Source organism: Brachyistius frenatus, unplaced genomic scaffold (assembly GCF_029030835.1).
Source record: "Brachyistius frenatus isolate BFR_SWC_R1_liver_20210118 unplaced genomic scaffold, ASM2903083v1 Contig_14, whole genome shotgun sequence".
Classification (NCBI taxonomy): Eukaryota; Metazoa; Chordata; class Actinopteri; family Embiotocidae; genus Brachyistius; species Brachyistius frenatus.
Genome location: NW_027210613.1, coordinates 24,852 through 40,643, shown reverse-complemented (window position 1 = coordinate 40,643; position 15,792 = coordinate 24,852). Strand labels below are relative to the sequence as shown.

Here is a 15,792-nt window from a genome sequence, read left to right as displayed (position 1 = left end):
ATCTAGTACTCACAATGAACACTGGGTACTACAACAAATCGGAGGTTGACGATAGATGAAAAGGTTTTTCTCAGCCACTAATGTTTTTTTTTTTTTTATCATGTAAATACAAGTTCTGGATTTGGCTACCATCAATTAGGATACAGTGGAAGGGTTCTTTAAATTGAGACCAGTTTAAAATTTTGTTAGAAGTTCGAGTAAATCTTTGAGTGTCTGTCTCTCAAACTGCTACCACACACTAAAGTTAAAACTTTTTAACAAAATTCCTGATGGAAAATAATTTAAGCACTTGCACTTTATATGAATAAATAATATTGTGAAAAAATATTTTCGAGCCAGAGTTTTGACCCTGAAAGAAATATGAAGCATGTCTTCAAAATGGGGAAACATTCCGGGATATGAGGGGGCATTCGGGATGTGATCTGCATGAGCAAAGTGCAATGTAAAAAAATTAAAATCATATCTAAAATCAAAAACATGGTTTCATGATTAGTATAATAAGAGAAAAGTAAAGAGGAAATCTCAAGAAGGAAGTGTGTTAGTCTTTAGATAGAGTTAACAATGACATAAGCTGCTCGGTTATGCCATTTTTGACACAATACCTCTTTAGACTTATTTTGAAGTTCGTCAGCGTCCTGTTTCAGTCTAGCCTTCTCGTTCTCTAGGTCTGCGATAGCTTTGCGTAAATCGTCAGCCTCTTTGTTGGTACTTTGTCTCTGGACTTCCAGTCTTTCTACGACAGTCATTTTTTCTTTGGTGGCAATTTCAGTCTCATGAAGACGGGCAGCGATTTTATCAGCTTGTTTCTTGAACTTTTTAGCCTCTTCTTCAGCTTTGGCCTGGGCTTCACTGAGCTGAGACACCTGAAGTTTGAGTTTTTCGGCTTCAGCGATGATCACCAGCTGCCTTTTCCTCTCTGCTTCGAGTGACTTCTGGTATTCCTCAGTTTCCTCCTCCAGACGCTGCTGCATAAGTTGTTTGTCCTCCAGCAGTCTTTGTGCCTGTTCCTGAGCCAAGTCTTTCTGCCTTTGGAGCATCTCTGCCTCAGCTCTGAATCTAGAGGCTTCTTGTATGGCCTGCATTTTTTCTTTGAGCATTTTATCTGCAAGCGCTCGTTGCTGACTGAGGTCGTCTTCTGCAATCTGTCTCAGGCGTGCAGCCTCTTGGGCTTCTACACTAAGTCTAGCAGCGCCCTCTGCCAGCTTCTTCATATTCTCAGCCTCTTCAGCAAGGAATTTTTGTGTGTTGTCTTTGTCTTTCTTGATGAGGCGCTGGTTTTCCTCCTCAATTCTGAGTTTCAGTTTGAGCATTTCCTCCATCTGAACCTTGACTTTGAACAGTTCCTCCTCCACCTGGGCCCTTTGGTTGACGGCATCGTCAACCTCGTCCTTCAGGCGCTGCAGCTCATCATCGAGGAGAGATTTCTGTTTATCGGTTTCATCGAGCTTAAGCTTGACCTTCGTGAGCTCCTGCTCCACTTGAAACTTCTGTTTTAATGTTTGCTCTGCCAGTTTTTTGTGTTTTACCATGTCATTATCAGCTTGTTGCTTTTGCTTGAGTGCCGCAGCTTCTGCTTGTGCTCGTTTAGCAGCTTCAAATTCAGCCTCCTTCCTCAACCTCTCGGCATCTTCCTGCGCTTTAGCTTGGTTTGCAGCTTCTTGCTCAGCAGCTGCCCTTTGTCGCTCTGCTTCCTCTGCTTGTTGACGGAAAAGAGCTGCCTCCCTCTCTGCCTTCTCCTTGGCAGCTTCTGCCTCTTTGGCGAGCTTCTTGGCTTTCTCATACTCCGCCTTAAGCTTCTTCTGCACGATGCCATCCTCCTTCTGTTGAGCAAGGACACTTTGGACTTGATGTTCAGCTGCGTTGCATTTCAAGGCTGCTTGTTGGGCTGCGACAATCTGTTTTTCTGCTTCTTTGTCGGCCTCATCTTTCTGCTTTCTGGCTTCTTCTGCTTTCTTTTTCAGACGTTCAAGCTCTTCTTGGGCTGCCTTGCGCTGTCTGGCTGCCTCTTCCTCTGCAGCAGTAATCTTCTTGACCTTGTCCTCTGCATCCCTCCTCCTCTTTTCCTCCTCGAGGGACAGCTTCCTTAGTTTCTCAGCCTCCTCCTCTGCTCTGAGCTTGCTTTGCTGAGTTTCCTCAGCGATGTTTTTCAGTTTATTCAGTTCGAGCTCCAGATCCAGTTTTCCAGATGAAGCCTTTTCGAAGTTGAGCTTAAGAATTCTGATTTCTTCTTCGACAACGCGCCTCTGTTTGAGTGTGTCATCCACGATTGCCTTTTGTCTTTCCATTTCGACTTCGGATGATTTTTTGAGCAGGACGATCTTTTCCTCAATATCTTGCTTGTGCTGGTTGGCCTGGTCTTCGAGAGCTTTCCTCTGGTAGGATTCATCCTCGGCTTGCCGCCGGAGTCTCTCGTTTTCTGCCTCCTTCTCTTTCAGGGCAATTTCGGCCTCTGTTTTTAAACGAGTGGCCTCGCTGATTGCAGCCAGCTTGTCTTTGAGAATCCTCTCAGCCTCGGCTCTCTGACGAGCTGCTTCTTCCTCAGCGACTTGCCTCTGATGCTTGGCCTCCTCTGCGATGGCTCTAAGCTTGCTTGCTTCGTCAGCCAGATCCCTCATCTTGGCAGCCTCTGCCTCGAGAAGTTGTTTGCTCTTCTCTGTGTTGGACATGGTCTCTTTTTCTGCCTTCGACTTCAGCTGAATGAGAATATCCATTTCACTCCGGACTTTGGCCAGCTCATCTTCCAGCTGTTTCCGCTGTTGCTGAGCTGCAGCGACTTCATTCTTCAGGCGGTAAAGTTCATCTTCAAGAAGGGATCTCTGTTGTTCTGCATTGTCAAAATCTGCCCTAAGGCGAATGAGCTCCTGTTCAGCAGTGAATTTCTGCTGAGCTGTCATCTCAGCTACCTTCCTCTGCCTATCAAGCTCTTTCTCGGCCATATCCTTCTGCTTAAGGGCTGAATCCTCGGCCTTGGCTCTCTTTTTAGCCTCACGCTCAGCCTCCTCTTTTTGTTTCTCAGCGTCTTCTTGAGCCAGGCTCTTTTTGTGAGCTTCTTCTTCTGCCTGGAGTCTTAGACGAAGGGCCTCGTTGGCTTTCTGCCTCCATTTTTCAAGCTCTTTCTCAGCCTCTTCTTTGGCATTTTCTGCATCCTCCTGTTGTTTCTGGAGCCGTGTGGCTTCTTGCTGCAGCTGAAGGACAGCGCCATGCTCTTGCTTGAGTGATGCCTCCAACTTTGAGGTCTTTTCCACAAAAGAGATGTGTTTGCTCTGGAGCTCAGCGGCGGCACTCTTCTGAGCTGCCTGATGAGCAACCTGGATTTGTCTTTCCTTTTCGATCTCGGCTTGCTTCACTTGCCTTTCAGCCTCCTCTGCCTGCATCCTGAGGTTTTCAAGGTCTTCCAGAGCTTTTTGTTTTTGCTTTGCAGCTTCCTTTTCTGCCTCAGATTTGCGTTTAAGTTCATCTTCAGCCAAACGCTTTTTCTGGGTCTCTTCATTCACCTGTTTACGGAGCTTCTCGGCCTCTTCTTGGGCGGCCTTTCTGAGTTTCTCAGCTTCAGCTGCTCGATCGCGGAGCTGCTGGAGCTCTGATTCCGCTGTAGACTTTTGTCTTACTGTCGTCTCAAGTTGGATCCTAACGAGACGGATTTCCTCTTCGATCTTGACCCGGCTTTGAAGAGCGTCGTCCACCTGTTGACTTTTGTCTTTGATCTGCTGCTCTGAGAGGTTTTTCAGCTCATGCAGTTCCAGCTGGACGTTGTGCTTTTGTTTTTCTGCATCAACAGCAGCAGTTTCTCTCCTGCTTACTTCTTCCTGCATCCTGAGCTTCAGCTCTTTAGCCTCTTTCTCAGCTTTGGCAATGGCCTTTGCGTGACCTTCAGCTAACTGCTTCTGTTTGTCTAACTCAGCCTGCATCTCCGCCATTTTTTTCTGTTCTTCCGCTTTGAGTTTCTTTGCAACTTTCTGCATTAGTGGAAGCAAATGGTAAAGAAAGGATTATAATCAAGCATGACAGGTTAAAGGTAACTATACATTAACCAGCTCAAAACAGTGTGGATTAAAATTGGAATTACCATAGCAATTAACATTGGAATTACTATGGTAACTGCAGCCAAAACACACTCGAGTAGGAGCAACTTAATGTAATGTATTACCTAATCTTTGTTAATGTTAAAATTAGCTCAAAGATCAATCACTAGATGCAAATTAGATGCACATTCATCAAAGAGATGTTAAATTCACAATGCAATTAAAATAACTCATGACAAGACAATTCAGGCAAAACGGAAGAGGAGGATGTATTGATTAATGTATGGAAACAAAATATCACTTCACAACACAGCAGGAAAATCATATGGCATGCAACTGTAGCTGGAGCACTGACTTTGTAAAACTGCATTGTAACTATGATTTTAAAGTGGTATCACAGTCTATAGTCAAATTGTTTCAAATAACCTATATACCGTATTATGTGTGTATTTCCCACATATATTTATCATGTATAAAGTACTGAATTACAGGTTAAATGAATGTAAATGTGTTCAGTAGGGAATCCTCTATTGTAGGTTTCTGTTCAACTGTTTCACATTCAAATGTTTTATGTCTGTTGAATTGTTTGTGTGCAGAGAATGGAAACATTTGTTGAAACGTTTCATTCTGTATAAATAAATGCTTAATGTTAGAGTATCATTCCCACCATTCTCTTTGACAGTTTTTTTTTTTTCTCATCCCATGCACCGGGGGTTCTTTAAATCACTATTTGTGACAAAATGGAATAGAAAGGAAAGGAAAAGTCAAAGATGACGGGTTCAGGTGAAGTCAGTGTGGAGTTAAGACACCAGCTGATGACTGCGATAAGTTCAGGAAGCACTTCCATAGGCTGTCTATTTATAGTATGCAGTGTGAGCAAGGACAACAGTGACTGGGAGACAGCATGAGTTAGTTGCAGTATTTCTATAGATGAGCGCAGTGAAAATGAAAAATAAACAAGTAATGGAAAGCAGCAGTTTGAAGGAGACACAGATGTGAGAATGACAGAGGGAATGGAGATTATACAGGAGGTAGGTACCTGCAACACTGAATAATTTACCTCTTTAATGCTCAAACAAGTTAAGCATTCATCATGGCAAAGCACTGGCAAGCAGTTTAGAGAAGCAAAAGAAACAAACAAAACATCAGGGTTAGAAAAAAGAATGTAAAACTGTATATTTGTGTTAATGAGAACCAGGCTGAACCGGAGAGTTGTAACTTTGAGTTTAACCTCGGGAAATAAAGTGGCCAGCGGGATAGGAAAGAAAAGGGAAACTAAAAGAAGCGAAAGAAAGAACCCCTCGTTCTAAATTTATAACGGCACAACACACAGAATGGATGGAAATGGAATACATTGTTCTGTGTCTTTTAGACACTAAGAGTCATCGTCTCAATAAAACCGCTGACTGAATAATCTACGTTGACACCTCTTACCTCTATTCACTTGAATGTACGCACACTCAAACCTCATGCAGCATAAATGTTTTCATTTATTATTTTGAATTGTTTCCTGTTTTAACTGAGTCAAAACGAGATATGATCCTTCATGAAAGCACATAATGTGCTTCAAAAAATATGTGCTCCTCTGGCTAATAGGTCAGCTACAGCATGCCAATGTTTCATGCGTAACCAATGCAAAGGAACTATTTGTCGCCCGTACATTAATGTAATGTATGTGTGCGTGTGTGTGTGTGTGAGGCACACGGAGAGAAGTGCGTGCGTGTGCATGCGTTTCGGTGGTCGGCGGGTGTTCTCGGTTGGTTGATTATTTGTTTGGTTGGTTAGGTTAAGGTTAGAGTATAGTTTGTTTGGGATCCTCAGCCAGTTGTCACGCACCTCCTCATTGTCCAGGCGGCGCTGCGTGTCGGTGATGAACTTGATGTACTGACTGGTCAGAGTCATCAGCTCACTGTAGCGGGTCCTCAGTGTTACATACTGATGCGGGTAGAAACAAACACATCGGGAATATTTTTACACGGTAATTGTTAATGGTCGAGTTGCCTTTCATAAAAAATACTCTACATTTTCTAAACATTCTTTCGAATAAGCACACCTCCTGAATAATGTTGTCGGAAGCAGAATCCAGTTTGGTTTTCTTCAAGGGAGAAGCAAGAGGCTCCACCTGAGCGTTGTAGGCGACCAACTGGAGCTCATAGTCCTATTAGCATTAAAAAGATCATCAGTTACGCCACAGAAAGTTTCTCTGAATACTCAAAATTACAATATTTACAAAAATATGAGCTAACTAGTGCTGTTTAAGGCTCACCTTGATAGTGTCGATGTATGCCTTAGCATATTTCTGACACTCGTCAACTTTGTCTTTGTTCTGTTCGATCTCCTCCAGCAGTTTCTGTTTGGAAACAACAGTTAAAATAACAATGAAGCTCAGTAGTTTCACCTGAAAACAAAAAGAGTGCTGTTAATATCGAGGGGTGTACAATATACCTTCTCCTGGGCAAGTTGTTCTTTCAGAGTTTTGCTGTCGGTGATGGGCGTGGCCTGGATCTTTTCCTGCCGCTGCTTGGCGTCTGCGATCCAGTGAATGAGCCAATCGTAGCTTTCGCGGTAGTAACCGAGCTGGCGACCGAGCTGCTCCAGCTCTCTCTGGCGAATGTCCATCTGGGTGAACACGGCCTTCCAGCGGTCCTGGAGGCTGGACAGTAGCTGGCGGTAGTGGTCCAGCTCGGCGTCCCGCTCGCTGTGAACGCGATACATCTTGTCGCTCACGGCGGAGGCCTTCTTCAGCTCCTCTTCCAGGGAGTCAAACACCGGCTGTTCACCATCAGCCTCAGCTCGCATTTTCTGGAAGTTCCATATAAAAAAAGTGCTCATATTCATCAGGACAAGACTGAACTATCATTAAGATAGAGCTGTATTTTGTTGTATCTTGTTCTGTATTTTATACACAATCACTTGAAAGAGTTTCTAACAGATGTTGAATTTTTGAACACAGAATTAAAAATAGCCATGTATTGTTTACCTTAAGCTTGGTTCTGTACGTCTCCACTTCCTTGACATCACCGGGCACGGTGTGAACCTCACGCAGACAGTCCTCATACTGCTTGAGAACTCCCTCAGCGCCGTGGGTGTTACGGATGACCATTTCTACAGTCTTTAACCTGGGAACAAGACACAATTTATGAATTAAGAAGACCTGGTGGCGTTAGGAAACAGCGTACGTTCTCTTTAGAGTAAGTTGTTGGTGACTCACTTGTCGAGATAAACGGAGGAGAGCGTGTAGGCGTGATCCATCTTCTGCACAGTGACGTCCAGCTCTGACCGCAGCACGGGAGCTGAGGCAGACGGCTGAGGGGAGGCCAAGACTTCTTTTGTCTTTACAGACACCTTGTCAAGGTCCTTCTTAAGTCCCTGGAGCTGTACCTGGATTTTCTGCACGACAGAACAGGACCAGGGTTTTAACAAGATGAAATGGGAACAAAACATCAGCTAAAGTCAGCTTAATATGCAGAGCAGGTTCCACAACAATTGACTTCAGAAATGCTGCGAGGGACTTTTACAATTTAAAATTGAGCTGTGCAGGTTCTCTGTGTTCTGGATCAGCCAGAGGCACTGCGCAAATGTGCACAGTCTCAGATGAGGAGGAATCGGAGCAGCTGTCGAAGGTAGGTAACCACTGCACTATCTTCAGGATAAACTCAAAACCTTGAAGCAATTTCAATTCTCTGCTGTATTTTCACATTTCAAACCTACAACTATGGAAGCTTTCGCTTAATTTCTACAACTCATATCGTAGTGGCCTTGTGGACGACTGTGATGAAATATGGGTACAAACAGCTCTGCTTTTTATCCAATTATTGAACTGTCTTCCTGTTTTTTACCCCAGAATATCTGATCTTGTTTTGTTTAGACATGATTGCAATTTCTGCACATGACAGCAGTTAAATTGGAGTTAAGTACCTTCTGCTCTGTTGTCTTCTGGACACATTCTTTCAGAGGCTCGTTCTCCACAGGTTTGCGAATACGGGCCACAGTCTGAGTCTCACAGTCCTCTATACGCAGACGCAGGTCCTTGATCTCAGAGATGTAGTTCTTACACAGGGTCTCATCTTGTTGACCTGTGTGACAGCATTTGTGTTGGTTTAGAACAGCAGGAATAGAAAAGCGTATTGGGCCGAAAGGTGAGGCTGAAGGAAAAAAAAAACTTTTAAACTTAAAGCAAAGAACTGTTCAGATAAAAGTTTTTTTTACATGACACAGATATGTCATGTTTAGGAAGAGATATCAGTGTTTCCCACACGCAGAATTTATTTGGGTGTGCCGTCCAGGTTTATTATGGCTGACCCACTTCAGCAGTTTTCATTTTTTTATCCGTGAGAACAAGGCCAACCGTGATCAATTCACTGGTGGATAATCTCCCCTCGCTCTACAACAACAGCAAGGCCAGCCCTATGCGTCACTGAATGAGTGAGAAGGTTCGCTAAATACCGTGACTTCCCTTTCAAATTAAAGATAGTTACTTTATTAATCCCACAAGGGGAAATGTTTTCACTACAGCAGCATTTATAGTTACAGGAAAGCAATAAAACAACAGTAAAAAATATTAAATATAAAAATGCACAAAGACCTTGTTTCAAATTAAAAGTCCTCTAATGTTTTGCACAAAAGTCATCCATGTAATAGGTTTTGACCTAGTCTTATGTTTCTTTCAGAGCCTTGCTGGGAACACTTAGTTTCAGCTTATGTACATATTAGACTAGAATGCCTATTTTCACTCTTTTCAAACACAAGAATTGTGAGCACTGCAGGAGCTTGCATGTGAGGCATTTAAGTAATATGGTAAATTGTAGCATCTATCAGTAGTCTGCATGTATGACATTTAGTAGACATCTATAAATTGTAGCTACAGAAAATACACTTCCTACACTCTCCCCCTCTAAGCTGCATGAATCTCTGCATACACATCGCTTACACGCCGCACCACAAGTAAATTCTTACCGTGTTGGAAACACTGGATACTAATGCATAACTCAGACGCGATCATGTCTTTGCAAACATCTATTGCATTTTCAATCCATTGTTCCACTGCGGTGCATTTAAAGCCCGATCGTACATGCAGTTCCTCATGTGTTGTGTCTCAAACACACGGAGCTTCATAAAAGCTACATCCATAGCAGACGTTAAATAGCATGTATTTTCTATCTAAGTAATCACACCATTATGTAATATCATAACAAAAAGCATTAACACACTGTCGCCTAACTTACAACACGAGTTCTACTTGGTGCAGTGCTGCCAGAAAAAGAAACTTGGAAACCAAAACAACATGCAGTCACACAACTCTAATCTGAACACTAATGCTTGTAATGTGAACATCCAATCAAAGGCTCGGAAGCGTGTGCACGCATTAGATTGGTGAGCTGTAGCTTTGGCTGGCTGTACGTCACTCACCTTTGATCCTAACAACCATTAGTCCTGAAATGTGAATTGACAATCATATACTGTAAAATAGCTACACACTTATTGTATATTCCCTTAATATAACCAGGAATGATAAAACTGACTTTGTGGTTTAGGGAACAGATTGTACCTTTCTCCATGGAGCGCAGCAGGTTGTCGAAGTGCTGGGTGCACTTGGTGTAGTCCTCCTCGACCTGCATGCGGTCATCGGGGCCGAAGAGCTGCGAGTCCTGGCTGTCGCGCATGTAGTCCTGGTAGTGGAGCTCCAGGTTCCTCACGATCAGCCGGTATTCCTCTGATTTCATGGTCTTTAACTGCCGAGGGTGGAGAAGAAAGGAGGGAGGATGAGAAGGATGAGGAGGCAGGACTTTCTCTGTTGAATTTCATCTCAAATTCTGAAGGGGTTGATGTTGTAATTTAATTTGGTGCTGATTTTGTGGTTTGTTATATTGTTGAATCTATTGTAGAATCGTTAAAGCACAAACAATTCCCTGTTGCCGTTCATTTTGTTTCAGTGCCTTCCTTGAACAGCCCCCTCTTTGGACCTCAGGCTCTTTACTCCCAAACCTCAGACAGACATTGATTGTTTGGGCTTAGTTTACAAAGTGTTAATACCAACCGTGGTGATGTTCCAGGAGCGGATCTGTGTGAAGTCTTTCATCAGGTACTGCCAAGACAGCAGACTCTTCATGTTTGTATGGAGCATCTGCCACATGGACACCATCTGCTGATGACCTCCCTCCAGACTAGAGAAGAACAGGAATGACAAATAAGGAACAAAGAGATGACACCATAGAAATGATCAGGCAGAAAGTTTCGGACGTTAAATGACAGACATGGTGAAGAAAATTCCATATAAATATTGTTGTCACACAGGTGACATGTTTTTTGATTGTTTTACTGTATTCTGACCTCGACACGCTGTCCACAGCGTCCTTGTTGACTGGAGGCACCATGAAGCAGACAGAAGGCACCACCGCCTCGTGTCCGGAACGGTTCAACACCTTCCACTTGAAGGGCTGAGAGTTGTTGAGGAGAGCACACTCATCTCCTTTATGGACAGTGATCTGAAACGGAATCCAGGACCCATTAAAGAAGGCTTATTCAACAATATCACCACTGGAGGATGATTACTGTATCATGGTTCTTCTAACCTCCTGCTGCTTGAAGTCACAGACAGCCTGAATGGGCAGTTTGCCTTTGATGGAGGTGGTGGGGTTGCGTGGCTTCAGCTGGATGATGGACTTGGCCCTCTTGTTCAGGCCGCTCACCAGAGTCTTGAATTCATTCAGCTGTTCTTTCTCCTCCTGTTGGAAACGAGGACAACATAGATTAGAATAAAATAAATCTCCACCTTCCTGACACGAGTATACATGACTGTAAGCATGCACATGTACTCACCACTGCATCCTGCAGCAGATCCTCCACCCGCGTGGCTGTTGTAGAGCGATCGCAGCTGTATTTCTTTTTCATGTTCTCTTGCATTTTCTTCATCTTGTCCTGAGCGTCTTTCACATCAGCGAAGAACTGAAAAGACAGAGCCAGAAAATGTCTCAGTCTCCACAAAAATAGATGGATGTTTATAAGTGTGAATTTGACCGATTGATTAGTTTCAGTGCTCCACACCTGGTAGTAGGCTGTGTTTTCTTTGAGATGAGCCTCTAAGCAGCAGCACAGCTGGAGGAGCCAGCTCCACTGAGTCTGCAGGGCAGCTGTGAAGGCCTGGAGGACACCAAGAAGACATAGTGGCTTAGTTTGGTGATCGGTGGGTACATTTTGGAGTAAATGCTGTATGTGGATGTTTCATTACTCCTGTAATCACCTCAACTGTCTTCTTGCCAGGATGTCCATTCTTGACAAGTTTGTCTCCCATGGCCTGGATGTCATTGACCTTTTTCTCCCTCAGCTCCAGCTCTCTCATGAGACCCTGAACAATCCAGGAGACACAGTTAATGATAATCACGGGACAAAAATCCTGATTATTTATTTAACAAGGGCATTAAATGACTGAGATTAAAGAATTAAAAAAAATGAATGACAGCGTTGTGTGACTGCAGAGGTCTTGCTCTGCCTCTGAAACGTACCGAGTAATTGTCTTTCTTAGCCGACATGTTGCTGTTCCTGTCACTCCAGTCAAAGTTGACCTCTTCCTCTTCTTTGTCATTTAACCACATCAGTTCCTTCGTGGCAGCGCTGACAAAGACATGAAGTGAATCCAAATTCCTGAGGCGGGACTTAGAAGAGTTCTGAAAAAAGAATGAATCAAATGATCAATAGTTGATGAAGAAAAAAATGCATTCAAATACCGACAACTACAACTTAAGGTAATACAAAAATCTAAATGTTATCCACAAAACAGTGTTTGAAATATGAAAATATTTACCAGTAGTTTGCCGTACTGAAGGTCCAGTTTTCCAAGGTATTCTCTGTACGTTCCTTTACTCACAGGAGATAACTGGTTCTATAGAATATATAAGATGCAAGACATTACTCAGAAGCAAGAGAATCACTAACATCCACTTATTTTCTTCTAAAATCAATGTCAGACGGTCTGTATTTGTTTCCACTGGTCTGATAAGATCAATACCTCGTCAGCCCTGGCCCGTTCGATCTTGGATTTGAAGTCCTCCACGGTCTGATGCAGGCCTCTGTGGCTGCCCAGCTGGGAATCCACCGAGGGAAGATCAGATCCCCACTCAGCTTCATCGAGGCGATGCTGGTTCTCCTCCACCCAGGTCAGCAGGTCTTTCACGTAGCGCAGGGTGACATCATCCAACTCAGGCCGCACCTTAATGGTGGTCTGCTTGATGCTCTGGCTCATCAGGGGAACCTGGGCAGTTGTCACGGTCGACTTCAGACGAAGATTGTAATCGGTGCGCAAATTCACCAGGCGCTCATGGAGGCGGTAAACTCTGTGGAGGTGAAAACAACAGCCAGCTGTTAGTTCAACATATTTTGGACTTTTTCATTTAAGTGCTTGACTGACGTCCCTGACCTGCTTCGTCACATAATGTACTCTGCTGATAGTTTACTTTAATGCAGCGTACACATACTGTAGCACCTACCTGCGGTACATCTGTTCAGCCTGAGGGTGGCGCCCATCCTTCAGGATCTGCACATCATTGAAGAGCAGGCGAATCATGTTGTCTGCCTTGTCCAGCTCCCTCTCCACCTCAGCTGTGTGCTGAGCTGGTTTCCCTGCATTCAGCAGACGGATGTCCTGAAGGAAACACAGCAAATACAATTATTCCATTTTATTTCTTTTAAAGTGCCACCCAAAATGAAAGTGACGGACACGTAAACATATTTCTTTGCTTGAAGGATTGCAGAGTCCTCTTAAGATGTTTTTGTGTGGGTACACTCTTGTCTTATGAATATCTGATTGGATTGATGTTGAGTTTGACTAATTTATGTGACAGGAACCTAAAAACTGCTGCAATATCATTCGGAAAACGTGTTGTAGTAATGATGAGCTCTACGGCTACAATATCACGATTTTTACTACGTGATTATTGTAGCCAAAAGAATTCATGATAATGATATCGTTGCGATATCTATTGAAAATTTAAAGGAAATAATAATAACGCTATCAGGAGAGTTGTTACGCTATATCTGTATTGGTCACAAGTGGTGGTATTGATGCCTCATACTGATTACGTAAAACTGTGACACTAATGAATGAGGTGAGGCAACAATTAATGTTTTGAATTCATCCTTGATCTTTTTATAAAAGACCAATTGAATTTAATTGAGTATAGATCAATAATAAAATTCAAACCTGATTTGGTCGGCATACAAATATCCACCTACAGTTGATCATTTTTATGAATATACCACTTTCCCACCTTGTGCACTTATGGTATAAAGTCATAGCCTATTTTATTTATCTTTGTTTGTCTTTATTGAAAAGAGGCTTTGAGTAAAAACCATCACTGCACTAGGTTTGAAGGTAGTATATAAACCTATATTGATTATGTACATTACAAATATGTAAGTGGACGACCCTGTAATCTAACAAGGATAGAGATTACTCTTTTGTCTCCCCCCATATAAAGTACAACTTAACTACGACCATTGGTTATTATAAACCCTGTTTTGCCGAGTCTTTTTATTTGATAAATATACAGCAGGTGACAAACAGCAAAAAGGAACAAAACTGTCACCTTTAGTGTAAACCAGATACAGTAGGTACTAACGCTTGACTATTCAAGATCGTTTCAATGTGCTTAATTAACACAATATCAATATTTCATTATATCATTAATATCACAGTTATTGTCAACACCAGTATATCGTAACACTCTTACTCTAGACTGCTGCTAAAGCTGAAATCTGTATTCTCTCATTTTTTTTTTAAAATTGTGTTATTATTGTATTCTTTTTAGATATGATTTAATATGTAACTGTTTGAGAAACAAAATGAAACAGTAACAGTTATTTGTGATAATCTTCTGGATACACTGTCAGTTTATGAACACATACGGTTAAAGCACAGAGTAGCTTGGACCTGTAGAGGACTCACCGCTTGCAGCAGAGACTCCAGGTGGCTGAGCTGCTCGTCACATGGCGCCGACTCCATCTGGACTTTACTGAAAATCCTCTGGAGCCTCTCGAGTCTGGATAACATAAGATCCATCAAATAAAGTTGAGATTGATAAAACGAAATTCAATGGTGCTAATTCCTTAGTCATGCACAGTCCTTGACATTTCAAGGACTAAAAACCCTGTTACAAAAGCTAAAGTTTGCAACACGTCGGTCAGATAACTTACGCCCACCTGCGTTGCAGCAAATACTCCAATTTATGAGGGTCCGTCACAAACGCCATACCTCAGCTCTTCTTTATATATAATAGTCCAAGTAATGAGAAACTTAGCTCCTCTCACAGTCCCATTAATCTGGCACAAGCTCTGTGAGGCAAAAATGTCCTGACAATGAGGTCCAGTGTGTTCATTCAGCCATTCCAGCTCTCAGAACCGTAAACAAGGCTGTCAGACTAACAGATGATGACCGGACAATCTCGTGACACAACACCATCCCATGTTCCAGCCATGACGTAACATTGCTTTAAATACATACAAAAAAAATGCACCATGTCTCAACCTATTTCATCATACCTAATTAACCAATCATGAGGAATGCATCTCTCTGGTTTTGTTACAAGCCAACAAACAAAACAAGAAAAACAACAGTCTGTCACTAGAGTTGTATTTCTTCCAGCAGAGGGAAAGTGGGCAAAATACTTTAAATTGGTAATAACACATCTCTAATGCAAAAATCATGTTCTTAGTTAAGTAATTGAAGTCAATAGTAACTCAAAATAGAATTGGAAATGACATAATTTTATAACTGTTATTTTATCTTTAGTAGCAGGTCGGCTAATTCGATAACACTGAAGCTAAAGCCAGGCTTTTAGCTAGTTTGCATTTTTGAGTTGTTATTAGGAGTTCTTGATAAAACTAAATACATATTGGTCCTCTGTTTTTTTTAAATGGATTTTGTTTAATAACATTTTTTTTTATCTTATTAATGCTCTGAATTCAAATACCATGATGACAAATGTTCTTTTAGTATTTGTGTAATACTTTCTTCTTGGCGCTGCTGGTGGAAGCCATGATTAAGAATGATCCTGTAATTTATTTGGTTGATATGGTGCCTGACTGTTCCGCTGTTGTAACCACAAACTCACAAGTTCCATTTGAATGCAGCACGGCGACAATTAAAACTGGACCACTGTGACATACTGTGTATTATTCCATATCCACCACTGCACTAACCTCTCAAACTCTATCCTGAGCAGCCGTTCTCTCTCCAGGATGGCCACATGGAGTCGACCCCATTCTTTCTCCACATCAATGGGATGGTAGCTTGGAGGGACCTTCACCTGACCAGCATGCACTGCACTCTGTGGACAGGTTGAAGTACAATGCATTGGTTACTAAGCATGAATAGATTATTATGGATAGAAAAAAAATATAACACAATACCAAAAAAAATGTGGTTCGCTTGCCTCAAAGGATTGGTAGATGTGTTTGGAGTGGTTCTTGTCGGTCTCTTTCACTGGCAGTTCGTTCTCCTTGAACTTCAAGAACTGGCGCCAAAGAAGCTAAAGAAAGAATACACGCAAGGAACATTTACATTGGCAGTTCATATTTTCTTTTTTCATTCAATTAATTCTTAAGTGTTTTTCCTACATTTTGTTGTATGTTCCGAGAGGAAAGGATCCTGCATCAGTGTAACATAATGAAACTTTGAATTTACTGTGTAAAAATTACACATCGTGTCCATATTCAGACAACAAATTGAAACAATATGTAGATCACTCTCGGATAAATCAATCCTAATCTTCATTTT

General features: G+C 42.2%; 1 protein-coding gene across 4 annotated transcripts in view; it reads right to left on the bottom strand.

Annotated features, from left to right (window-relative positions):
• The window catches only part of LOC138617776 (plectin-like), a 44,053-nt gene that overhangs the window by 10,657 nt on the left and 17,604 nt on the right, over positions 1 to 15,792 (bottom strand). For 2 of the 4 annotated variants that reach the window (XM_069693036.1, XM_069693039.1), the window contains 23 exons: positions 15,449 to 15,544; positions 15,216 to 15,343; positions 13,963 to 14,056; positions 12,506 to 12,660; positions 12,028 to 12,352; positions 11,824 to 11,901; positions 11,525 to 11,686; positions 11,263 to 11,367; positions 11,067 to 11,162; positions 10,842 to 10,967; positions 10,595 to 10,747; positions 10,353 to 10,507; positions 10,060 to 10,186; positions 9,571 to 9,754; positions 9,432 to 9,455; positions 7,941 to 8,098; positions 7,234 to 7,412; positions 7,003 to 7,141; positions 6,468 to 6,824; positions 6,289 to 6,372; positions 6,076 to 6,180; positions 5,859 to 5,957; positions 603 to 3,956 (listed from right to left, as the gene is read on the bottom strand). In XM_069693036.1, coding sequence (XP_069549137.1) covers positions 603 to 3,956; positions 5,859 to 5,957; positions 6,076 to 6,180; positions 6,289 to 6,372; positions 6,468 to 6,824; positions 7,003 to 7,141; positions 7,234 to 7,412; positions 7,941 to 8,098; positions 9,432 to 9,455; positions 9,571 to 9,754; positions 10,060 to 10,186; positions 10,353 to 10,507; positions 10,595 to 10,747; positions 10,842 to 10,967; positions 11,067 to 11,162; positions 11,263 to 11,367; positions 11,525 to 11,686; positions 11,824 to 11,901; positions 12,028 to 12,352; positions 12,506 to 12,660; positions 13,963 to 14,056; positions 15,216 to 15,343; positions 15,449 to 15,544 — 6,483 coding nt within the window. The remainder of the gene's footprint in view (positions 1 to 602; positions 3,957 to 5,858; positions 5,958 to 6,075; positions 6,181 to 6,288; positions 6,373 to 6,467; positions 6,825 to 7,002; positions 7,142 to 7,233; positions 7,413 to 7,940; positions 8,099 to 9,431; positions 9,456 to 9,570; positions 9,755 to 10,059; positions 10,187 to 10,352; positions 10,508 to 10,594; positions 10,748 to 10,841; positions 10,968 to 11,066; positions 11,163 to 11,262; positions 11,368 to 11,524; positions 11,687 to 11,823; positions 11,902 to 12,027; positions 12,353 to 12,505; positions 12,661 to 13,962; positions 14,057 to 15,215; positions 15,344 to 15,448; positions 15,545 to 15,792) is intronic. The other 2 variants (XM_069693037.1, XM_069693038.1) reach the window with 1 other exon arrangement.